Source organism: Salmo salar, chromosome ssa11 (assembly GCF_905237065.1).
Source record: "Salmo salar chromosome ssa11, Ssal_v3.1, whole genome shotgun sequence".
NCBI classification, from domain to species: Eukaryota; Metazoa; Chordata; class Actinopteri; order Salmoniformes; family Salmonidae; genus Salmo; species Salmo salar.
This window is the reverse complement of record NC_059452.1, coordinates 53,059,435-53,085,784: the sequence shown is the minus strand read 5'-3', so window position 1 is coordinate 53,085,784 and position 26,350 is coordinate 53,059,435. Positions and strand designations below refer to the sequence as shown.

Genomic DNA, 26,350 nt, shown 5'->3' with positions numbered 1-26,350 from the left:
TCTGGCCCATCCTAGACCACCCTAGACCACTCTAGACCCCTAGACCACCGTATACCACTCTAGACCCCTATACCACCCTATACCACTCTAGGCCCCTAGACCATCCTTGACCACCCTAGACCAGTCTAGGCCATCGTAGACCACCCTCGACCACTCTAGGCAACCCTAGACCCCTGTCCACCCTATGCCACCCTAGACCCCTAGACCACCCTTGGTCACATAGGCCACCCTAGACCCCTGACCACCCTAGACCCCTGACCACACTAGACCCCTGACCTTTCTAGACCCCTAGACCACCCTAGACCCCTGGCCACCTTGGACCCCTGACCACCCTAGACCACCCTAGACCACCCTCGACCCCTGACCACCCTAGACCACCCTAGACCAATAGGCCACCCTAGACCACCCTAGACCCCTGACCACTCTAGACCACCCTAGACCACACTAGACCCCTGACCACCCTAGACCACCCTAGACCACCCTAGACCCCTGACCGCCCTAGACCCCTGACCACCCTAGACCCCTGACCACCCTAGACCGCTGACCACTCTAGACCCCTGACCACTCTAGACCCCTGACCACCCTAGACCCCTGACCACCCTCGACCCCTGACCACCCTAGACCACCCTAGACCAATAGGCCACCCTAGACCACCCTAGACCCCTGACCACTCTAGACCACCCTAGAGCACACTAGACCCCTGACCACCCTAGACCACCCTAGACCACCCTAGACCCCTGACCGCCCTAGACCCTAGACCCCTGACCACCCTAGACCCCTGACCACCCTAGACCCCTGACCACCCTAGACCGCTGACCACTCTAGACCCCTGACCACCCTAGACCCCTGACCACCCTAGACCCCTGACCACTCTAGACCCCTGACCACCCTAGACCACCCTAGACCCCTGACCACCCTAGACCCCTGACCACTCTAGACCCCTGACCACTCTAGACCCCTGACCACCCTAGACCCCTGACCACCCTAGACCACCCTAGACCCCTGACCACCCTAGACCCCTGACCACCCTAAACCCCTAACCACCCTAGACCCCTGACCACCCTAGACCCCTGACCACCCTAAACCCTGACCACCCTAGACCACTCTAGACCCCTGACCACCCTAGACCCCTTGCCACTCTAGACCCCTGACCACCCTAGACCCCTGACCACCCTAGACCCCTGACCACCCTAGACCACCCTAGACCCCTGACCACCCTAGACCACTGACTAATGTAGACCATTCTAGACCCCTGACCACCCTAGACCCCTTGCCACTCTAGACCCCTGACCAACCTAGACCCCTGACCACCCTAGACCACCCTAGACCCCTGACCACTCTAGACCCCTGACCACCCTAGACCTCTGACCACCCTAGACCCCTGACCACCCTAGACCCCTGACCACTCTAGATCCCTGACCACTCTAGATCCCTGACCACCCTAGACCCCTGACCACTCTAGACCCCTGACCACCCTAGACCACCCTAGACCCCTGACCACCCTAGACCACTGACTAATGTAGACCACCCTAGACCCCTGACCACCCTAGACCCCTGACCACCCTAGACCACCCTAGACCCCTGACCACCCTAGACCCCTGACCACTCTAGACCCCTGACCACCCTAAACCACCCTAGACCCCTGACCACCCTAGACCCCTGACCACTCTAGACCCCTGACCACCCTAAACCACCCTAGACCCCTGACCACCCTAGACCACTGACTAATGTAGACCACCCTAGACCCCTGACCACCCTAGACCACCCTAGACCCCTGACCACCCTAGACCCCTGACCACCCTAGACCACCCTAGACCCCTGACCACCCTAGACCCCTGACCACCCTAGACCCTAGACCACCCTAGACCCCTGGCCACCCTAGACCCCTGACCACTCTAGACCACCCTAGACCCCTGACCACCCTAGACCCCTGACCACACTAGACCACCATAGACCCCTGACCACCCTAGACCTCTGACCACCCTAGACCACTCCAGGCCACCAGGTATTGTATTGAATGTGAAGTAGCTAATAGCCAGTCTAGCCCGATCTGTCCATTCCCACCACCTGATTATAACCACAGCAGATCAACATGGAAATAAACCTGGAGATTTTTATTACATTTTAAATCCTCAGTCATTTTTAATGTATTGTTGTTGTTGTATTCAAATGGCAGGGGCACATTTTTATATGTATGTAGGTTATGTCTACTAAAATCCATGTATGTTTTCATTCAGGTGGCATCACCCTCTGTCTCCCCCACCTCTAGCCCCTCCTCCACCAACACCCCCAGGTGAGACATCCTCTCTCATTCTACACTGAACTTATCAAGTCACAAGGCAAGACCCTGAGGCAGATGGTTGGCGTCTTACAATGTTTATTAAATCCCCCCCAAAAAAGGGGGGTAGGCAAGAGAGAATGGTCGTATACAGGCAAAAGGTCAGAACCAGTTCAGAGTTCAATAGGTACAGAAGGGCAGGCAGAATCAAGGTCAGGGCAGGCAGAATCAAGGTCAGGGCAGGCAGAATAAAGGTCAGGGCAGGCAGAATCAAGGTCAGGGCAGGCAGAATCAAGGTCAGGGCAGGCTGGATGATCAGGCAGGTGGGAAAGTAGTCCAGAGTCAGGCAGGGGTCAAATCCAGGAAGACTAGCAAAAAGGAGTACGGGGTAAAAACACGCTGGTTGACTTGACTAAACATACAAGATGAACTGGCACAGAGAGACAGGAAACACAGGGATAAATACACTGGTGAAAGCGACACCTGGAGGGGGTGGAGACAATCACAGGGACAGGTGAAACAGATCAGGGCGTGACAGAACTAAAATATAAACGTAACATGTAAAGTGTTGGTCCCATGTTTCATGAGCTGAAATAAAAGATCCCTGAAATTTTCCGTACGCACAAAAAGCTTTTTTCTCTCAAATTTTCTGCACAATTTTGTTTACATCCCTGTTAATGAACATTTCTCCTTTGCCAAGATAATCCATCAATCTGTGGCATATCAAGAAGCTGATTAAACAGCATGATCATTACACAGGTGCACCTTGTGCTGGGGGACAATAAAAGGCCACACAACACAATGCCTCAGATGTCTCAAGTTTTGAGGGAGCGTGCAATTGGCATGCTGACTGCAGGAATGTCCACCAGAGCTGTTGCCAGAGAATAGAATGTTCATTTCTCTACCATAAGCCGCCTTCAGTCGTTTTAGAGAATTTGGCACTACGTCCAATCGGCCTCACAACCGCGGATCACGTGTATGGCGTCGTGTGGGTGAGCGGTTTGTTGATGTCGACGTTGTGAACAGAGTGCCCCATGGTGGCGGTGGGGTTATGGTATGGGGCAGGCATAAGCTACGGACAACAAACACAATTGCATTTTATCGATGGCAATTTGAATGCACAGAGATACTTTAACGAGATCCTGAGGCCCCCGCTGTCGTGTCATTCATCCGCCGCCATCACCTCATGTTTCAGCATGATAATGTCTCAAGGATCTGTACTCAATTCCTGTAAGCTGAAGTTCTTTTTTTTGTTAAGGTATCTGTGACCAACAGATGCATATCTGTATTCCCAGTCATGTGAAATCCATAGATTAGGTCCTAATGAATTTATTTCTATTGACTGATTTCCTTCTTTGAACTGTAACTCAGTAAAATCTTTGAGATTGTTGTGTTTATATTTTTGTTCAGTGTATTATATAACCAGGTCTTGTCTAGTCGTACCTGTGGTACCCTGTGATCCGTAGCTCTGCTGTGAATCATGGGTAAGGGTAAGGTATAGGGCTGGACGATATGGCCAAAATGTCATATCACAAAAAAAAATCACATTTTTTTGACAGTATGACAATATTTTACAGTATTTAATGTTTTTTTTTTAAATATAAAAAAGTTCTAAATTTGCTTTATGAGTAGTGTTTGAAACTAGGGTGGCAACACGTACATTATACGTGATTTCAATGGGTCTTTCTCCATTTTGATTGTTTTATACCGGTCAATCAAAAGTTGATCTCATTTCCACGCTGCCACGTAGGGCAAAAAAATCTAGGCCTTATTTTTAATAAAAATATAACCCTTTTGATTTCACTTGCGATTCAGATCAAAACACTTGGGTGGAATTATGGACATATATAATTCATTTTCTAATTCTATAGTTAGCGTGTAATAGTGGGCAAAAAGCCAGGAGGTGTTTAAATAATTATTCAGTAGAATACTAATAGGATCTGTATGGTGGTGTTGTTGTGAACGAGTAGGAACCAATGTTTTGGGCAGTTTTTCCCAGGGGACTGGGACCCTAAAATCTCTTGGCTACATTAAAATGTTTTCTCTTACTTCAGGTAGCTAACATATTCATGCTTCGCCTATTCCTCTCGGAAGATACCGTTGCACAAACAACATGCTGATTTAGGCCACTGGTATCAAGCTGTATTAGCTAGCTACGTTTGTTCTGACTCAATACGGCAGGTAGCCTAGTGGTTAGAGTGGAGGGGCGGCAGGTAGCCTAGTGGTTAGAGTGGAGGGGCGGCAGGTAGGCTAGTGGTTAGAGTGGAGGGGCGGCAGGTAGCCTAGTGGTTAGAGTGGAGGGGCGGCAGGTAGCCTAGTGGTTAGAATGGAGGGGCGGCAGGTAGCCTAGTGGTTAGAGTGTTGGACTTGTAACCGAAAGGTTGCTAGATTGAATCCCCCGAGGTGACAAGGTACAAATCTGTCATTCTGCCCCCTGAACAAGGCAGTTAACCCACTGTTCCTAGGCCGTCATTGTAAATAAGAATTTGTTCTTAACTGACTTGCCTAGTTAAATAAAAAAAATATGTGTATTAGCTAGCTAGCCAGCTAAATAGCAATCAGTATTAGCTGCTAACAAGATTTTATTTTAGCAATTTGCTAAGAAAATACAAACTAGCAGACAGTAAGATACACACACAGTAAGATACACAGACAGTAAGATACACAGACAGTAAGATACACAGACAGTTAGATACACAGACAGTTAGATACACAGACAGTTAGATACACAGACAGTAAGATAGACAGACAGTAAGATAGACAGACAGTAAGATACACAGACAGTAAGATACACAGACAGTAAGAATCTTGTTAGATACACAGACAGTTAGATACACAGACAGTTAGATACACAGACAGTAAGATACACAGACAGTAAGATACACAGACAGTAAGATACACAGACAGTAAGATACACAGACAGTAAGATACACAGACTAATAGTTTAATTATAGAACGTTTGTGGGTTGATATTAAGAAGCAAAGTGGAAAGCACCATTGTTGTCATCAACATATTGTTGCATCTGCTGCATTGACCAATGGCGCTCCTTGTGTGACAGGGGGCGGGGCTTGGTGAGAGAGTCAACTCAAGTAGCGAGTAAAACTATACAAACGAAATGACGAATCACATTTAACAAACCAAACATACCGTTATAGAAGGTAAAGTAAAAACCCAAACTGGTCCTTGCTTCAATACCGGTACATTGTAAAATACGGTATACCGCCCAGCCCTAGTAAGGTAACCAGGTAACCTCTTTCTCACGCTACCCAAATCGGAAGTGTCGCTTGCGCGAGCGTTTCTAAATTAATGTACATGTTATTAAATCATTGCACCCACACTGTTCGTGTGCGCCAACGAGCGTCTGCGTTGCCAGGCGCTAAAATAGAAGTTGCATCTATTTGTGACGCCGAACGCGACGCAAGTCCCGCCTCTCCCATCTCCTCATTGGCTTTTAGAAGCATATACTGAACCCACGTGCCACGTGGGTGATTGAAAGATGAACTGAGGTCAGTCGGTCGGTTCTGGTAATGCACCTTATTATGAAAGTTAGTTGTCAATCGCCATGTAAAGTCCAAAGAAGAAGAATAAGCCTGGAAGGAGAAGAGATGACTAAAATAACAACTCAAAGTTTATATCACAGGACAAACTAGAAACAGTAAGCTAGCTAGCTAAATAGGACAAATTAGCTAGCAACAGTAAGCTAGCTAGCTAAATTGCCATACACGTTTAATGCTTTTCGACCTGTCCCCAAATTAATATAATTGGTTCAGTGTTTGTTTTGATATTTTAACATGCGTGTCGTGATTGCGTTTGGTGGGGGGGGACAAAATCAATTTACGCACAGTGGCAGACGCACGCACACGTCCGGTTTGGACATGGTGTCTCCCTCTCCAACCCACCCTGTATCATCATGCGTTCTCTGGCCAACCAGTGGGCAGCAATGTAAGGTAACCGGGTAACCTCTCTCTCTCTCCCCTCCAGCCCCCCCTGTATCATCCTGCGTTGTCTGGCCCCCAGTGGGCAGCATGTAGAGGAGGTAAAGGTACCAGAGCTAGCCTACACCTCCCTCTTCACCATGGCCTGGCTCCACTCAGGTAAACTGCACTCATTGGACACTGCATGTAACTGCCCTCTGCTTCAGCTCCTCCAACGTGTGTGTGTGTGTGTGTGTGTGTGTGTGTGTGTGTGTGTGTGTGTGTGTGTGTGTGTGTGTGTGTGTGTGTGTGTGTGTGTGTGTGTGTGTGTGTGTGTGTGTGTGTGTGTGTGTGTGGTTATTCGGCGGGGTTAATGCAGGGATCATCAACTAGATTCAGCCGCGGGACGGTTTTGTTCTGGAGCGGCTGGCCGAGGGCCCGGAAACATAATTACAAATCATTTGTAGACTGCAAATTGACCGCAAGAATATCAAACAGATATAAAACATATTCATTTTCAAACATTGCATACATTTGTATACGATCACATATACAGTGCCTTCGGAAAGTATACAGACCCCTTGACCTATTCCACATTTTGTTACGTTACAGCCTTATTCCAAAATCAGTTAAATAAAAAAGAAATCCTCAGCAATCTAAACACAATACCCCATAATGACATCACAATACCCCATAATGACATCACAATACCCCATAATGACATCACAATACCCCATAATGACAAAGCAAAAACAGGTTTTTAGACATTTTTGCAAACGTATTAAAGATAAAAAACAGAAATACCTTATTTATGTAAGTATTCAGACCCTTTGCTACATTGAGCTCAGGTGCATCCTGTTAACATTGATCATCCTTGAGATGTTTCTACTTGATTGGAGTCCACCTGTGGTAAATCAAATTGATTGGACATGATTTGGAAAGGCACACACCTGTCTTTATAAGGTACCACAGTTGACAGTGCAAAAGAGCAAGGCCTTGGTCAGGGAGGTGAACAAGAACCCGTTGGTCACTCTGACAGAGCTCCAGAGTTCCTCTGTGGAGATGGGAGAACATTGCAGAAGGACAACCATCTCTGCAGCACTCCACCAATCAGGCCTTTATGGTAGAGTGGCCAGATGGAAGCCACTCCTCAGTAAAGGGCATATGACAGCCCGCTTGGAGTTTGCCGAAAGGCACCTAAAGAGTCTCAGATGTGGTGGCAGCATCATGCTGTGGGGGTGTTTTTCAGTGGCAGGGACTGGGAGACTAATCAGGATCGAGGCAATGATTAACGAAGCAAAGTACTGAGAGATTCTTGATGAAAACCCGCTCCAGAGCGCTCAGGACCTCAGATTGGGGCGAAGGTTCACCTTCCAACAGGACAATGACCCTAAGCACACAGCCAATACAATACAGGAGTGGCTTCAGGACGAGTCTCAAAATGTCCTTGAGAGGCTCAGCCAAAGCCTGGACTTGAACCCGATCGAACATCTGGAGAGACTTTAAAATAGCTGTACAGCGATGCTCCCCATCCAACCTGACAGAGCTTGAGAGGATCTGCAGAGAAGAATGTGAGGAACTCCCCAAATGCAGGTGTACCAAGCTTGTAGCATCATACCCAAGAAGACCCGATGCTGTAATCGCTGCCAAAGGTGCTTTAAGAAAGTACAGAGTAAAGGGTCTGTAAATGTGATATTTCCGGTTTTTATTTTAAATACATTTGCAAAATTTTCTAAAAACCTGTGTTTGCTTTGTCATTATGAGGTATTGTGTGTAGATTGATGAGGGGGAGAAAAACATTTTTTTAATAAATTTTAAAACAAGGCTGTAAAACGTGGGGAAAGTCAAGGGGTCTGAATACTTTCTGAAGGCCCTGTATCTCTCTATTATGCCTGGGATTACTTTGGAACAGAGTTCCAACATTAAAATCACTACGTGCTGATTTGCTGGTGTTTTTTACAGTATTTTATGTCCAACAGAAAACTTGAGGAGCCGCCAGTTGGGCAACCCTGGGTTAATGGTTACTGATGAAGACACATTTCTGTCTGGTATGGATTAATAAATTATTGTTCTTCTCAGTCAACAGGGATCGGAGCGGAACGGGAACGGGGACAAGGTCTGGGACAGGGTCTGGGACAGGAACGGGGACAGGAACGGGGACAGGGTCTGGGACAAGGTCTGGGACATTGTCGGGGACAGGGTCTGGGAGGACACTGTCCCACTGCCTCCTTTCTGCAGGGAACGACATCTTCAGAGTACCCTGGGAGGATGTCGTCCACCCTCAGTTCATTAACAGACCCACAGCCACGGTGGCTGCGCCGATTCGGGTCCCTACCAAGGGAGAAGGGGACAGGGGAGGGAACAGGATGTCTTCAAGCCTTCGGAGAGGGCCAGATGCATTTTGATTGACACATCCAAGGACCAGTGTGGAGAGAGTAAAGAGGTGAAGCTCCTCCCACGGTTGAGACAGCCTATCGAGACCAGTAACGATGGAAACGGTTTTGACATCGCAGCAGAAGAGGACTCGGACGCCGAGGGAGAGTATGTTGAACTGGAAGAGATCTGTCTACCACGCTTCTCTCCTCAGAAAGGATCCTTAACACAGTCTATTAGCCTGAACTACAGGAACCTGCATAAACCCTGGACTACACCCCAACACACACCCCAACACACACCCCAACACACACCCCTTAAACCTTTACACCCACCCCAACACCCCCCCAAAGCAACCCCCGCCAGGCCCTTTCAGGCTCCAGTGAAAAGCAGCACTTTCTCCCAGTCCATGGTGTGTTGCAGACTCATCGAGGAAAACCTGAACAACGACGTGTTATGCCCTGTCATCTTCACCCCCACCTCCTCTCCCACGGCCCCCTCCTCTCCCACGGCCCCCACCTCCCCCTCCTCTCCCACGGCCCCCACCTCCTCCTCCTCTCCCACGGCCCCCTCCTCCCCCACGGCCCCCTCCTCTCCCACGGCCCCCTCCTCTCCCACGGCCCCCTCCTCTCCCACGGCCCCCACCTCCCCCTCCTCTCCCACGGCCCCCACCTCCCCCACCTCCTCCTCCTCTCCCACGGCCCCCACCTCCCCCTCCTCCCCCACGGCCCCCTCCTCCCCCTCCTCCCCACGGCCCCCACCTCCCCCCTCCTCCCCCACGGCCCCCACCTCCCCCTCCTCCCCCACCTCCCCCACGGCCCCCTCCTCCCCCTCCTCCGCCATCTCCCCCTCCTCCCCATCCTCCTCCACGGCCAGAGAGGGGGTCAGCGGAGAGAGGACACCGTCAGACCGTACAGAAGGTAATGCTGCTCGTCTCCAGAGGCGAACACGTGTCTCTGAGTCTCACTGGTCAGTGTGTGACAGCACAGCCCTATCAGTGGTTTCTGACCCCCAGACTGACAGCCAGGAGGTTTTAACCCAGTCACACAGTATAGTGGAGAGGGAAGAGTCTCTCAGTCACCCCCAGACTGACAGCCAGGAGGTTTTAACCCAGTCACACAGTATAGTGGAGAGGGAAGAGTCTCTCAGTCACCCCCAGACTGACAGCCAGGAGGTTTTAACCCAGTCACACAGTATAGTGGAGAGGGAAGAGTCTCTCAGTCACCCCCAGACTGACAGCCAGGAGGTTTTAACCCAGTCACACAGTATAGTGGAGAGGGAAGAGTCTCTCAGTCAGGAAGACAGTGAGGAGACAGACAGAGTCCCGGAAGAGACAGGAACAGTGGTGGAGGAGAGGAGGGATAGTGGTTCAGAAACCAGGACAGAGACAGAGGAGAGGGATAGTGGTTCAGAAACCAGGACAGAGACAGAGGAGAGGGATAGTGGTTCAGAAACCAGGACAGCGACAGAGGAGAGGGATAGTGGTTCAGAAACCAGGACAGAGACAGAGGAGAGGGATAGTGGTTCAGAAACCAGGACAGAGACAGAGGAGAGGGATAGTGGTTCAGAAACCAGGACAGAGACAGAGGAGAGGGATAGTGGTTCAGAAACCAGGACAGAGACAGAGGAGAGGGATAGTGGTTCAGAAACCAGGACAGAGACAGAGGAGAGGGATAGTGGTTCAGAAACCAGGACAGAGACAGAGGAGAGGGATAGTGGTTCAGAAACCAGGACAGAGACAGAGGAGAGGGATAGTGGTTCAGAAACCAGGATAGAGACAGAGGAGAGGGATAGTGGTTCAGAAACCAGGACAGAGATAGAGGAGAGGGCCAGCCATGTTGGCACCTTACAGGTGGTTGGCATCAGTGAGACAGACTCTCACCATGATGCCCCTGAGGCCTCCACAGGCCAATCAAACACTCCCCAAGGAGAGGACCAGGCAGTGAACACTCTGACCGAGACTCTCATACACTTAGTCCCCACTCCCACTCCCACTGACCACCAACCACACTACGCACCAGCAGAGAACATAGACACACCTTCCACTGAATCAGAGGAGCAGAGATCGGAGGACGAGGAGGAGGAGGAGGAGGAGGAGGAAGAGGAGGAGAACCACTCAGCTACTGAGCCCCAAGAGAAAGAAGAGACAGGTACCTATCTCTCTCTCTCCTTCATCCCTCGTTCATCCCCCTAATCATCCACCATCCTCCCGTTCTGCACTGCTGCTTACCCCCCCGCCCTTTTGTCCCTTTTAGTCCTACAAATACTGCTCCTGTTTAGCAGTCACTCCTGTTTAGCAGTCACCAATGACATGTTGGCCTGAATGACTCCTCTCCACCTTCTCCTCCAACTCCTCCTTCTCCACCTGTTGTCCTTCCTGTAGTGGTTCTAGCCCTCCTCTTTAAGCCTCGCCTCTTAGAGAGAGAGACAGATAGAGAGAAAGTAGGGGGAGAGAGACAAAGAGAGAGAGAGAGACAAAGAGAGAGAGAGAGAGACAAAGAGAGAGAGAGATAGACAAAGAGAGAGAGAGAGAGAGAGAGAGCGAGACAAAGAGAGAGAGACAGAGAGAGAGACCGAGAGAGAGAGAGGATTGGGGTCTTTTGAGTGTGTTTTCTAAGGTAGCATAGCTTGTCCTGTGATGCATAGACTAGACTCCTGATCTCTCCTCTCTCTGAAGGAGGGTTTTCTGTGTCCCAAATGGCACCCTATTCCCTATGTAGTGCACTACTTTAGACCAGAGGCAGAGCCCTAGTAGTGCACTAGATAGGGAATAGGGTGCCATTTGGAATGCATCCCAGAGACACCTAGCTAGCGTCAGATAGCCTCATCCTCTAGCAGTCGTGTGTCATGTTGTAATGAAGAGACTGATATGATCTGATCTGATCTGATCTCACTGTAGGAAACGATAGAGATGCAGTGTGTTGTAATGAAGAGACTGATCTGATCTGATCTCACTGTAGGAGACGATAGAGATGCAGTGTGTTGTAATGAAGAGACTGATCTGATTTGATCTCACTGTAGGAGACGATAGAGATGCAGTGTGTTGTAATGAAGAGACTGATCTGATTTGATCTCACTGTAGGAGACGATAGAGATGCAGTGTGTTGTAATGAAGAGACTGATCTGATCTGATCTCACTATAGGAGACGATAGAGATGCAGTGTGTTGTAATGAAGAGACTGATCTGATCTGATCTCACTGTAGGAGACGATAGAGATGCAGTGTGTTGTAATGAAGAGACTGATCTGATCTGATCTCACTATAGGAGACGATAGAGATGCAGTGTGTTGTAATGAAGAGTCTGATCTGATCTCATTGTAGGAGACGATAGAGCTGCAGTGTGTTGTAATGAAGAGGCTGATCTGATCTCACTGTAGGAGATGATAGATGCAGTGTGTTGTAATGAAGAGTCTGATCTGATCTGATCTCACTGTAGGAGACGATAGAGATGCAGTGTGTTGTAATGAAGAGACTGATCTGATCTGATCTCACTGTAGGAGACGATAGAGATGCAGTGTGTTGTAATGAAGAGACTGATCTGATCTGATCTCACTGTAGGAGACGATAGAGATGCAGTGTGTTGTAATGAAGAGACTGATCTCATCTGATCTCAAATCAAATCAAATCAAATTGATTTATATAGCCCTTCGTACATCAGCTGATATCTCAAAGTGCTGTACAGAAACCCAGCCTAAAACACCAAACAGCAAGCAATGCATGTGAAAGAAGCACGGTGGCTAGGAAAAACTCCCTAGGAAAAACTCCCTAGAAAGGCCAAAAACCTAGGAAGAAACCTAGAGAGGAACCAGTCCTCTTCTGGCTGTGCAGGGTGGATATTATAACAGAACATGGTCAAGATGTTAAAATGTTCATAAATGACCAGCATGGTCAAATAATAATAATCATAGTAGTTGTCGAGGGTGCAACAAGCACGTCCGGTGAACAGGTCAGGGTTCCATAGCCGCAGGCAGAACAGTTGAAACTGGAGCAGCAGCACGGCCAGGTGGACTGGGGACAGCAAGGAGTCATCATACCAGGTAGTCCTGAGGCATGGTCCTAGGGCTCAGGTCCTCCGAGAGAAAGACAGAAAGAGAGAAAGAGACAATTAGAGAGAGCATATATAAATTCACACAGGACACCGGATAAGACAAGAGAAATACTCCAGATGTAACAGACTGACCCTAGCCCCCCGACACATAAACTACTGCAGCATAAATACTGGAGGCTGAGACAGGAGGGATCAGAAGACACTGTGGCCCCATCCGATGATACCCCCGGACAGGGCCAAACAGGCAGGATATAACCCCACCCACTTTGCCAAAGAACAGCCCCCACACCACTAGAGGGATGTCTCCAACCACCAACTTACCGTCCTAAGACAAGGCCGAGTATAGCCCACAACGATCTCCGCCATGGCACAACCCAAGGGGGGGCGCCAACCCAGACAGGAAGACCACGTCAGTGACTCAACCCACTCAAGTGACGCACCCCTCCCATGGACGGCATGGAAGAACACCAGTAAGCCAGTGACTCAGCCCCTGTAAAAGGGTTAGAGGCAGAGAATCCCAGTGGAAAGAGGGGAACCGGCAAGGCAGAGACAGCAAGGGCGGTTCGTTGCTCCAGCCTTTCCGTTCACCTTCACACTCCTGGGCCAGACTATACTTAATCATAGGACCTACTGAAGAGATAAGTCTTCAGTAAAGACTTAAAGGTTGAGACTGAGTCTGCGTCTCTCACATTGGTAGGCAGACCATTCCATAAAAATGGAGCTCTATAGGAGAAAGCCCTACCTCCAGCCGTTTGCTTAGAAATTCTAGGGACAATTAGGAGGCCTGCGTCTTGTGACCGTAGCGTACGTGTAGGTATGTACGGCAGGACCAAATCGGAAAGATAGGTAGGAGCAAGCCCATGTAATGCTTTGTAGGTTAGCAGTAAAACCTTGAAATCAGCCCTTGCCTTAACAGGAAGCCAGTGTAGGGAGGCTAGCACTGGAGTAATATGATCAAATTTTTTGGTTCTAGTCAGGATTCTAGCAGCCGTATTTAACACTAACTGAAGTTTGTTTAGTGCTTTATCCGGGTAGCCGGAAAGTAGAGCATTGCAGTAGTCCAGCCTAGAAGTAACAAAAGCATGGATTAATTTTTCTGCGTCATTTTTGGACAGAAAGTTTCTGATTTTTGCAATCTTACGTAGATGGAAAAAAGCTGTCCTTGAAACAGTCTTGATATGTTCTTCAAAAGAGAGATCAGGGTCCAGAGTAACGCCGAGGTCCTTCACAGTTTTATTTGAGACGACTGTACAACCATCCAGATTAATTGTCAGATTCAACAGAAGATCTCTTTGTTTCTTGGGACCTAGAACAAGCATCTCTGTTTTGTCCGAGTTTAAAAGTAGAAAGTTTGCAGCCATCCACTTCTTTATGTCTGAAACACAGGCTTCTAGCGAGGGCAATTTTGGGGCTTCACCATGTTTCATTGAAATGTACAGCTGTGTGTCGTCCGCATAGCAGTGAAATTTAACATTATGTTTTCGAATGACATCCCCAAGAGGTAAAATATATAGTGAAAACAATAGTGGTCCTAAAACGGAACCTTGAGGAACACCGAAATTTACAATTGATTTGTCAGAGGACAAACCATTCACAGAGACAAACTGATATCTTTCCGACAGATAAGATCTAAACCAGGCCAGAACTTGTCCATGTAGACCAATTTGGGTTTCCAATCTCTGCAAAAGAATGTGGTGATCGATGGTATCAAAAGCGGCACTAAGATCTAGGAGCACGAGGACAGATGCAGAGCCTCTCACTGTAGGAGACGATAGAGATGCAGTGTGTTGTAATGAAGAGACTGATCTGATCTGATCTCACTGTAGGAGACGATAGAGATGCAGTGTGTTGTAATGAAGAGACTGATCTGATCTGATCTCACTGTAGGAGACGATAGAGATGCAGTGTGTGTTGATGCCTGGATGTCTTGACAGGTTTATATGTGTTTATAAAGGTTTAGATGAAATGTTTAGATTAAATGTTTAGTGATTTATATGTTTATAAAGGTTTAGATTAAATGTTTAGTGATTTATATATGTTTATAAAGGTTTAGATGAACTGTTTAGTGATTTATATATGTTTATAAATGTTTAGATGAAATGTTTAGTGATTTATATATGCTTAGATGAAATGTTTAGTGATTTATATATGTTTATAAAGGTTTATAAAGGTTTAGATGAAATGTTTAGTGATTTATATCTCACTGTTTATAAAGGTTTAGAGATTTATATATGTTTATAAAGGTTTAGATGAAATGTTTAGTGATTTATATATGTTTATAAAGGTTTAAATGAAATGTTTAGTGATTTATATATGTTTATAAAGGTTTAGATGAAATGTTTAGTGATTTATATATGTTTATAAAGGTTTAAATGAAATGTTTAGTGATTTATATATGTTTATAAAGGTTTAGATGAAATGTTTAGTGATTTATATATGTTTATAAAGGTTTAGATGAAATGTTTAGTGATTTATATATGTTTATAAAGGTTTAGATGAAATGTTTAGTGATTTATATATGTTTATAAAGGTTTAGATGAAATGTTTAGTGATTTATATATGTTTATAAAGGTTTAAATGAAATGTTTAGTGATTTATATATGTTTATAAAGGTTTAAATGAACTGTTTAGTGATTTATATGTTTATAAAGGTTTAAATGAAATGTTTAGTGATTTATATGTGTTTATAAATGTTTAGATTAAATGTTTAGTGATTTATATATGTTATAAATGTTTAGATTAAATGTTTAGTGATTTATATATGTTTATAAAGGTTTAGATGAAATGTTTAGTGATTTATATATGTTTATAAAGGTTTATAAAGGTTTAGATTAAATGTTTAGTGATTTATATATGTTTATAAAGGTTTAGATGAAATGTTTAGTGATTTATATATGTTTATAAAGGTTTATATGAAATGTTTAGTGATTTATATATGTTTATAAAGGTTTATATAAACTGTTTAGTGATTTATATATGTTTATAAAGGTTTAGATTAGATGTTTAGTGATTATATCTGTTTAGAACTGTTCTAAAAATGTGTATCTCGTGTCTCGAGGTTGTGTGTCAGTATGCAGGTGTGTGTTCCATGCCTGTCAGTCAGTGACTAGCTGTCTCTCTCTCTCTCTCTCTCTCTCTCTGTCTCTGTCTCTGTCTCTCTCTCTCTCTCTCTCTCTCTCTGTTCTCTCTCTGTTCTCTCTCTGTCTCTCTCTCTCTCTGTATCTCTCTCTGTCTCTCTCTCTCTCTCTCTCTCTCTCTCTCTCTCTCTCTCTCTGTCTCTCTCTCTCTCTCTCTCTCTCTCTCCATCCAGGCCCCATTCAGCCAGAAGAACCTGTGTTAAAATCCTGTTCCATGGACAAGCCATCCACTGAAACCAACCACAGAGACCCAGAACTACAGCGGACCCCAGCAGTGATGTTTCACGACCCTCCTCCTCCCTCTCTCCAACTACACCAGTCCCCAGCCCAGCTAACCCAGTCCCCAGCCCAGTTAACCCAGTCCTCAGCCCAGTTAACCCAGTCCCCAGCCCAGCTAACCCAGTCCCCAGCCCAGTTAACCCAGTCCCCAGCCCAGCTAGCCCAGTCCCCAGCCCAGTTAACCAGGTCCTACTCCCAGTCCAGCCAGTGTTCCCAGTCCCCAGCCCAGCTAACCCAGTCCCCAGCCCAGTTAACCAGGTCCTACTCCCGGTCCAGCCAGTGCTCCCAGACACTGACAGAGGCCCACAACATTAATGCTGCTGTCCTCAGTTCTGGGGTGCTCTGTCTGCCTGGTGAGTAGAACAGCCCACATCTCTGGAAACACACAAGCTTTTATATTTCATGTCCGACCAGGCTTGTTTGATGAAGTAACGGTGATTCTGTCTTGATGTGACTAGCTGTGTCACTGGTAAAACATGATCTGATCTGAGACCAATTACTACCTTCACGCTACATGACGTTGTTTCACTTCAGTGACTGTGTTTGATTGATAGACGTCCTGTTTGTGTGTTTGTCTCAGGAACAAGAGATAAGGGAGGTCGGGCCCTGGTGACCGTGACAACTAGGAACACCGTCTGGTTGAACCCCAGCTGTGACTGTGGAGAACTGGTCAGAATCCTGGTCTACTACTGCACAGTGCTCAGGTACTGTTATACACACACACACACACACACACACACACACACACACACACACACACACACACACACCAGGGTTGGGTTGATAATATGACCAGGATGGGTTGATAATATTTACATTTACATTTTAGTCATTTAGCAGATGAGTTACAGTAGTGAATACATACATTTCATAAAAAAAAATTGTACTGGCCCCCCGTGGGAATCGAACCCACAACCCTGGCGTTGCACACACCATGCTGGCGTTGCAAACACAATTCTCTACCAACTGAGCCACAGGGGGGCCGGTAATATGACCAGGATGGGTTGATAATATGACCAGGATGGGTTGATGACCAGGATGGGTTGATAATATGACCAGGATGGGTTGTTAATATGACCAGGATGGGTTGATAATATAACCAGGATGGGTTGATAATATGACCAGGATGGGCTGAGATGACCAGGATGGGTTGATAATATGACCAGGATGGGTTGATAATATGACCAGGATGGGTTGTTAATATAACCAGGATGGGTTGATAATATGACCAGGATGGGTTGATAATATGACCAGGATGGGTTGATAATATAACCAGGATGGGTTGATAATATGACCAGGATGGGTTGTTAATATGACCAGGATGGGTTGATAATATGACCAGGATGGGTTGACAATATGACCAGGATGGGTTGATAATATAACCAGGATGGGTTGATAATATGACCAGGATGGGTTGTTAATACAACCAGGATGGGTTGTTAATACGACCAGGATGGGTTGATAATATGACCAGGATGGGTTGATAATATGACCAGGATGGGTTGATAATATGACGAGGATGGGTTGATAATATGACCAGGATGGGTTGATAATATGACCAGGATGGGTTGATAATATGACCAGGATGGGTTGTTAATACAACCAGGATGGGTTGATAATATGACCAGGATGGGTTGATAATATGACCAGGATGGGTTGTTAATACAACCAGGATGGGTTGATAATATGACCAGGATGGGTTGTTAATATGACCAGAATGGGTTGATAATACGACCAGGATGGGTTGATACTATGACCAGGATGGTGCCTTTGGCTTCTGGACAAGGAAAGAAAGTTGATATGAAAACCAATAGAACAGGAGAGAAATGCTGATTTCAAGTCAAATGTTATTATTCACATGCGCTGAATACAACAACAGGTGTAGAATTACAGTGAAATACTTCCTTACAAGCCCTGAACTTCTTAGGGCTAGGCCCCTTTTTTCTCCAGTTCCTGTCTGAATGACGTGCCCACAGTAAACTTCCTGTTGCTCAGGCCCTGAAGTTTCACCAGAAGTTGTCCCACTAGCAGTTTTAAGAAAAATACATTCAAAAAGTAAGATATAAATGTAACATAATTAAAGAGCAGCAGTAAATAACAGTAGCGAGGCTATATACAGGGTGTTACGGTACAGAGTCAATGTAGAGGCTATATACAGGAGGTACCGATACAGAGTCAATGTGGAGGCTATATACAGGGTGTTACGGTACAGAGTCAATGTGGAGGCTATATACAGGGTGTTACGGTACAGAGTCAATGTGGAGGCTATATACAGGGGGGTACCGGTACAGAGTCAATGTGGAGGCTATATACAGGGGGTACCGGTACAGAGTCAATGTGGAGGCTAGATACAGGAGGTACCGGTACAGAGTCAATGTGGAGGCTATATACAGGAGGTACCGTTACAGAGTCAATGTGGAGGCTATATACAGGAGGTACCGGTACAGAGTCAATGTGGAGGCTATATACAGGAGGTACCGGTACAGAGTCAATGTGGAGGCTATATACAGGAGGTACCGGTACAGAGTCAATGTGGAGGCTATATACAGGAGGTACCGGTGTCGAGGTAATTGAGGTAATATGTACATGTTGGTAGAGTTATTAAAGTGACTATGTATAGATAATAACAGAGAGTAGCAGCAGCGTGAAAGAGGGGGGGAAGTCTTTATAAAATAATGGCCTCCACATTTCAATGGTGGGGTTTTGTCTAGGCTACGTTGAAGCAAGGTCAGACATGCCTCATAATATGAAGTAAAACGTTCAGGTTTCAATCCGCCTAGTGTCAGTTGTGAAAATGCCTCCAGCTCACGTTGCGAAGTGGTGAGTGACGTGCTGATAGGCTGAATACTGTTGTCTACGCACTTAAAATGGCACATGGGAGGCGCCCTTCAATTACCAGATGAGAAATACAAATAGTAGCTATTTTTCTGTCCAACGAAACTGTTTTGTAACACGATTACATTTATAGTTGTTGCTCAGTGACTGGGCATATAAAGCATGTTTCACTCCAGCAGGGAGGAACTGAGAGGAGCTGCAGCTCTAGTGTTTCACTCCAGCAGGGAGGAACTGAGAGGAGCTGCAGCTCTAGTGTTTCACTCCAGCAGGGAGGAACTGAGAGGAGCTGCAGCTCTAGTGTTTCACTCCAGCAGGGAGGAACTGAGAGGAGCTGCAGCTCTAGTGTTTCACTCCAGCAGGGAGGAGCTGCAGCTTGACGACCAATGAAAATACACGCCAATCTAGTTACACTCAATTATGCAAATTAACCAATAGATTGATAAACATTAAAGTCAAATGTATTTCCATGTATTAATAAAAAGCAATGGGATTGTTTTATCTCCCGGTCAATCTGGTCAATGATTTTTTTTTGGCCTAAAGCCGGCAAATCCCGGCTAACTTTGACACACACACACACACACATACACCAATCAGTCCATCAGTTGTCAGGTACAGCATCACACTGTGTGAAGACAGGTTAGGGGTGTAGACTACAACACAGACCCTCATGTCCCACAGTCCTGCTGGTTGTACTTTCTCCCTGGCTCTACGGTTCTGAAGAGCTTACTGTTGTGGGTTGAGTCTCTGTCTCTGATGTCATATCCTGTGTGTTACAGGAAGGAGGTGCGTTCCCTAGGGTTGACAGTCCTGGTGGACTCACGGAGGTGTTCCCCTGTCCCCGCTCTGTTTAAAGCCTTCAACATACTACAGGTAAGACACAGTCAAACAGGATACCAGGGAACAGTGTTTACAGACCCTGTGACTGCTGTTAGCGTTTTTACAGAGAAACACATACAGTGGAGACACATCCCAACTTCCTGTCAGACAAATGATGTTAACACAGCCACGTCCTTCTGCCTATCATGTGGAACAATCGTTCACCTGGTCAGTATCAGTAAACTGGGTAAACGACAAGCCTCATCACACTGGGGGTCTGGTCAGCCCTCCTGAGTTCCAGTTCCTCTGAAGACGAGCTGTTCTTCTGCTGAACTGGGTCCGTGGTGTCCTGCAGAGATTAGACCGTCTGCCTCTGGTTAGTACCAGGCTCTAGTCAACAACAGCTTTAGAAGCTGGATGAGTCGACCCTGGACCGGTCTGATGATGACAGCTGTGATGGAGAGATGGGAAAAACTCTGGACCCTACCAAATAAAGGTCAATGTATTTATATGGAGATGTTGTTGTGTCTCCAGACTGCCATTCAGTTGATAATGAGACAACACCGTTGCTCAGATACCGTTGCTCAGATACCGTTGCTCAGACACCGTTGCTCAGACACCGTTGCTCAGATACCGTTGCTCAGACACCGTTGCTCAGACACCGTTGCTCAGACACCGTTGCTCAGACACCGTTTCTCAGACACCGTTGCTCAGATACCACTCTCCTCTCTGGTGGAATAAGGGTCCAGCCCTGACTATCCCCCCCAACAGGCCCTGAGTCATCATGAAGCCTGGGTCTTTCTTACTTTGCCAGGACCAACTCCAGGCCTGGACAGACAGACAGACAAGACAGACAAGACAGACAAGACAGACAGACAAGACAGACAGACAAGACAGACAAGACAGACAGACAGACAGACAGACAGACAGACAGACAGACAGACAGACAGACAGACAGACAGACAGACAGACAGACAGACAGACAGACAGACAGACAGACAGACAGACAGACAGACAGCAGTCTTAAGGTCCTGGTGAAAGGAACAACTCAGGTCCTGTGTGGCCTCAGTTGGTAGAGCATGGCTCTTGCACCGTCAGGGTTGTGGGTTCGATTCCCACTGGGGGACCAGTATAAACATGTATGACTCTCTACTGTAAGTCTCTCTGGATAAGAGAGTCTGTTAAATGACTCTCTACTGTAAAAGTCTCTCTGGATAAGAGAGTCTGCTAAATGACTCTCTACTGTAAGTCTGTTTGGATAAGAGAGTCTGCTAAATGACTCTCTACTGTAAGTCTGTCTGGATAAGATAGTCTGGTAAATGACTCTCTACTGTAAGTCTCTCTGGATAAGAGAGTCTGTTAAATGACTCTCTACTGTAAGTCTCTCTGGATAAGAGAGTCTGGTAAATGACTCTCTACTGTAAGTCTCTCTGGATAAGAGCATCTGTTAAATGTAAAAACAGCTTGTTGTGGTCATGGAGTCTGTTTGTAATCAGGATGCCTTTATCCTCCAAACATTCCACTTGATGGTTGTCTAGTGGACACCCTGGAGCGTCCAGCATGTCTCCATTTCAGTAGGAATAGATTGTGAGAGGACTTCATTACTGCCATGCAGTACTGTGTATTATTACTCTGCTCTGTTCAAACTGTCTCTTGAAGCTACGCTGGTGTCAGACACCGGGACACAACAACACCGTTAGATTTAGTCATTTTCTCTACAATCTGATTTAGAGAACCTCTGAGTGCTCTGTCTGATGTTGTGAGGGTTCTAGAACCTCTGAGTGCTCTGTCTGATGTTGTGAGGGTTCTAGAACCTCTGAGTGCTCTGTCTGATGTTGTGAGGGTTCTAGAACCTCTGAGTGCTCTGCTCTGTCTGATGTTGTGAGGGTTCTAGAACCTCTGAATGCTCTGCTCTGTCTGATGTTGTGAGGGTTCTAGAGCTGAGTGCTCTGTCTGTATGTCTGTCTGTCTGTCTGTCTGTCTGTCTGTCTGTCTGTCTGTCTGTCTGTCTGTCTGTCTGTCTGTCTGTCTGTCTGTCTGTCTGTCTGATGTTGTGAGGGTTCTAGAACTGAGTGCTCTGTCTGTCTGTCTGATGTTGTGAGGGTTCTAGAACTGAGTGCTCTGTCTGTCTGTCTGATGTTGTGAGGGTTCTAGAACTGAGTGCTCTGCCTGTCTGATGTTGTGAGGGTTCTAGAACCGAGTGCTCTGTCTGTCTGTCTGATGTTGTGAGGGTTCTAGAACTGAGTGCTCAGTCTGTCTGATGTTGTGAGGGTTCTAGAACTGAGTGCTCTGTCTGATGTTGTGAGGGTTCTAGAACTGAGTGCTCTGTCTGATGTTGTGAGAGTTCTAGAACTGAGTGCTCTGTCTGATGTTGTGAGGGTTCTGTGCTTCTGAAATGCCTTTGCACTAGATTTGAGTATTTATCAATTTTGAAAAGCTGAAATGATGTATACGCCTTTTCCATAGGCTGAAACACCGGACTCTTCTAGCGAACAGCGTTGAGATGCCCTTTGAGGTAGCCTACTTAACAGTGTTCAGATGGTAGCCTACTGAACAGAGGTCAGATTCCCTTTGAGGTAGCCTACTGAACAGCGTTGTGATGCCCTTTGAGGTAGCCTACTTAACAGCGATCAGATTCCCTTTGAGGTAGCCTACTGAACAGTGTTCATATTCCCTTTGCGGTAGCCTACTGAACAGTGTTCATATTCCCTTTGCGGTAGCCTACTGAACATCGTTCATATTCCCTTTGAGGTAGCCTACTGAACAGTGTTCAGATTCCCTTTGCGATAGCCTACTGAACAGCGTTCATATTCCCTTTGAGGTAGCCTACTGAACAGCGATCAGATTCCCTTTGCGGTATCCTACTTAAGCTTTGTGTGTAGCCAGTTCGCTGTCTGTGTCGATGCGATCATTTGTTTTTGTTTTTATGTTTTCAAGATGATTTTGTTTTTAGCGTTGATTAGGAACCGTGTCTAAAAAGCCAATACTCGTGAGCTGGCCGTAGTGATTGGCCCTGTTTGAGAGGTGACTAGCGTTCCTCTACTATAGCGACTAAACTTGGGGACATGTGCTAAGAAAAAAACGTTATAGAGAATTTTCTCCATTATCCACTGTACATGTAGTGGAATAAACATACAGACTGTTCTAATTCCACAAAACATATATTTGTTTTATTTGTTCTGTACTTATCAGTATAAATCTGTTATTTATGCTTTCTGAATGCCTTGTCAGAGGACTGAACTGGACCAGCTGTGATCCGTAATGTTTGTCGAAGCACATGTGCTCATGAACAAAAAATGAAAGGTGTGAAGCCGACACTCTACCTGGAGAGACAAAACAAGCTTCCTGACGAGGAACTGGTCATTGGCCAGGACACCCGCACCGACAGAGGAAGCCAAGGCAACCTGGATCCCCACACCGACAGAGGAAGCCAAGGCAAGCTGGATCCCCACACCGACAGAGGAAGCCAAGACAACCTAGATCCCCACACCGACAGAAGAAGCCAAGGCAACCTGGATCCCCACACCGACAGAGGAAGCCAAGACAGCCTGGATCCCCACACCGACAGAGGAAGCCAAGGCAACCTGGATCCCCACACCGACAGAGGAAGCCAAGACAACCTGGATCCCCACACCGACAGAGGAAGCCAAGGCAACCTGGATCCCCACACCGACAGAGGAAGCTGGATCTGCAGACCTTCTATGCAGATGTCAGAGACTTCTTTTCTTCTGCAGTAGACTACATGTTGCTGAAATTGACGTTACTCCCACCTTTCTGCTGTGATGCTGGGGATATTGGTCATATTCTACAGCAATGCAGACTGCCAACGAATATTCAGTCTCGTTTCCAAGAACAAAACCCAGGACAGAGCTTCCCTCGGTACAGACCTGCTGAGTGCCCTCGTTACCAATACGGTTTCAGTGATTACCAGAGGAACTGTTTGCCACAGAGAAGTCGACCCTGATGCCCTGTAAGGCTAAATCTGCTAGCTACCAGGCTAATCTGTCTAGGAAATGATTTCCGGAACATTTGAAGGTCTCCAGAAGATTAGTTCTCACCTACTGTTTCCTATCAAAGCTTTTTGGTTTGTATCATGGAGAACATGTTTATTTCATACTGATGCAGCTGCTTCAAACATTTCTTCTTCATATCATATATAGTTTTTTATCGGGGATAAGACATTTGTACATTTTGTACCTAAACAAATCACTTGTTATTATTAGTTTATTAAAATAAAAAAATTCCCAAGAATAAAGGCGGTTTGTGTGTTTTTTCTAATTATATCTTCTTAGTGTTAGGTATGCGTAAATGGCTGTAAGTGTCGTTTGAATGAGGAGACCATGGTGCAGCGTGGTAAGAGTACATTTTACTTTATTAGATGAACACCAACAAAATACAAAAACCGAACGCACCGTTCTGCAGGGCTAGACAACACAATGCAAAAACAAGATCCCACAATCTCAGGTGGGAAAAAAGGGCTGCCTAAGTATGATCCCCAATCAGAGACAACGATAAACAGCTGCCTCTGATTGGAAACCACACCAGACCAACATAGAAATATAAACATAAATTTGCCCACCCAAGTCACACCCTGACCTAACCAAATAGAGAATAAAACAGACTCTCTAAGGTCAGGGCGTGACAGTAAGGGAGTCAGGTGCAGGAGAGCAGATATTGGGTAGCAAACGGAGCCTTTTATTTAGGCGAACCAAAAAACACACGGCACAACGAACACGAAATACAATACGGGTTGACATAACCCAGCGCAACCAGTCTAACGTGCGCATACATGAAACAATAAACAATCCCACACAAAGACATGGGGGGGAACAGAGGGTGAAATACACAACAAGTGATTGAGGGGATTGAAACCAGGTGTGAGGAAAACAAATGGAAAATGAAAAGTGGATCGATGATGGCTAGAAGACCGGCGACCGCCGAGCGCCGCCCGAACAAGGAGAGGAACCAACTTCGGCGGAAGTCGTGACAGTTAGTAACGTTTACCATGTGTGTAAATGGAATGCTGTCAAGAAAGAATGTATTCCAAACTTTTATAGACTTGATTTGGTACAATTCTATAATTACGATCAGACTCACGAGCGTGCAGGGGGAAAGAAAACTCAAATACGGGAGTTGAGTCTCCAATTTTCTGCGAGCGTCTGGTACTCTAAAAAGTTGTACAGGGTTGGCAGGTCTGTGTCTGTCTGTTGTGGGGGTTCTAGAACTGAGTGCTCTGTCTGTCTGATGTTGTGAGGGTTCTAGAACTGAGTGCTCTGTCTGTTTGATGTTGTGAGGGTTCTAGAACTGAGTGCTCTGTCTGTTTGATGTTGTGAGGGTTCTAGAACAGAGTGCTCTGTCTGTCTGATGTTGTGAGGGTTCTAGAATCGAGTGCTCTGTCTGTCGGATGTGAGGGTTCTAGAATTGACTGCTCTGTCTGTCTGATGTTGTGAGGGTTCTAGAACTGAGTGCTCTGTCTGTCTGATGTTGTGAGAGTTCTAGAACTGAGTGCTCTGTCTGTCTGATGTTGTGAGAGTTCTAGAACTGAGTGCTCTGTCTGTCTGATGTTGTGAGGGTTCTAGAACTGAGTGATCTGTCTGTCTGATGTTGTGAGGGTTATAGAACTGAGTGCTCTGTCTGTCTGATGTTGTGAGAGTTCTAGAACTGAGTGCTCTGTCTGTCTGATGATGTGAGGGTTCTAGAACTGAGTGCTCTGTCTGTCTGTCTGTCTGTTGTGAGGGTTCTAGAACTGAGTGCTCTGTCTGTCTGATGTTGTGAGGGTTCTAGAACTGAGTGCTCTGTCTGTCTGATGTTGTGAGGGTTCTAGAACTGAGTGCTCTGTCTGTCTGTCTGATGTTGTGAGGGTTCTAGAACTGAGTGCTCTGTCTGTCTGTCTGATGTTGTGAGGGTTCTAGAACTGAGTGCTCTGTCTGTCTGTCTGATGTTGTGAGGGTTCTAGAACTGAGTGCTCTGTCTGTCTGTCTGATGTTGTGAGGGTTCTAGAACTGAGTGCTCTGTCTGTCTGTCTGATGTTGTGAGGGTTCTAGAACTGAGTGCTCTGTCTGTCTGTCTGATGTTGTGAGGGTTCTAGAACTGAGTGCTCTGTCTTTCTGTCTGATGTTGTGAGGGTTCTAGACCTGAGTGCTCTGTCTGTCTGATGTTGTGAGGGTTCTAGAACTGAGTGCTCTGTCTGATGTTGTGAGGGTTCTAGAACACGTATGTTCTTCCTTCCATTCCAGGTCACTGCTAACAATGACAGAGGAGCAGGGTTATCGCCCTCAGCCACAGAGGTCCGTCCCCTAATGAAGCCCCTCACCAGACCTCCTGGTCCCACAGGGAACAGCTCCCACGGACCCCCTCCTCCCCAACACACAATGTTTCCAGATAGCATCATGTTATTACTGGGTCTAAGGGCCTGACACCTCGTTTGTGTCCCAAATGGCACCCTATTCCCTTCATAGTGCACTACTTTAGACCAGTACTGGGCCTATCCTGGGCCGGCCACAGTCTCTGTCTTTGATGCATTGTTCACTGATTGATTTGACCACAATGGGTGCTTTGATAGTCAGTTGGTGGACATGATTTGATGTCCTGTCAAGTTGGATTTCTGTCTGTTGTAAAGCCCCTCTGTGGGGGAAACTCATTCTGATTGGCTGGGCCTGGCTCCCCAGT

At 46.5% G+C, this 26,350-nt stretch overlaps 2 protein-coding genes across 4 annotated transcripts in view; both read left to right on the top strand.

Annotated features, from left to right (window-relative positions):
* LOC123725172 (rho guanine nucleotide exchange factor 40) overlaps positions 1-8,613 on the top strand; it is a 45,273-nt gene extending 36,660 nt beyond the window's left edge. The window contains exons 4-7 of one of the 3 annotated variants that reach the window (XM_045689766.1): positions 2,238-2,293; positions 6,261-6,373; positions 8,273-8,290; positions 8,333-8,613. In XM_045689766.1, coding sequence (XP_045545722.1) covers positions 2,238-2,293; positions 6,261-6,373; positions 8,273-8,290; positions 8,333-8,598 — 453 coding nt within the window. In that variant the 3' untranslated portion in view covers positions 8,599-8,613. Of the gene's footprint in view, positions 1-2,237; positions 2,294-6,260; positions 6,374-8,272 lie in introns of all 3 variants that reach the window. The other 2 variants (XM_045689765.1, XM_045689764.1) reach the window with 2 other exon arrangements.
* Positions 8,614-9,383: 770 nt separating this feature from the next.
* LOC106594058 (puratrophin-1) overlaps positions 9,384-26,350 on the top strand; it is a 188,906-nt gene continuing 171,939 nt past the window's right edge. The window contains exons 1-4 of the mRNA XM_045689763.1: positions 9,384-10,716; positions 15,925-16,383; positions 16,611-16,734; positions 19,642-19,735. Coding sequence (XP_045545719.1) covers positions 15,966-16,383; positions 16,611-16,734; positions 19,642-19,735 — 636 coding nt within the window. The 5' untranslated portion in view covers positions 9,384-10,716; positions 15,925-15,965. The remainder of the gene's footprint in view (positions 10,717-15,924; positions 16,384-16,610; positions 16,735-19,641; positions 19,736-26,350) is intronic.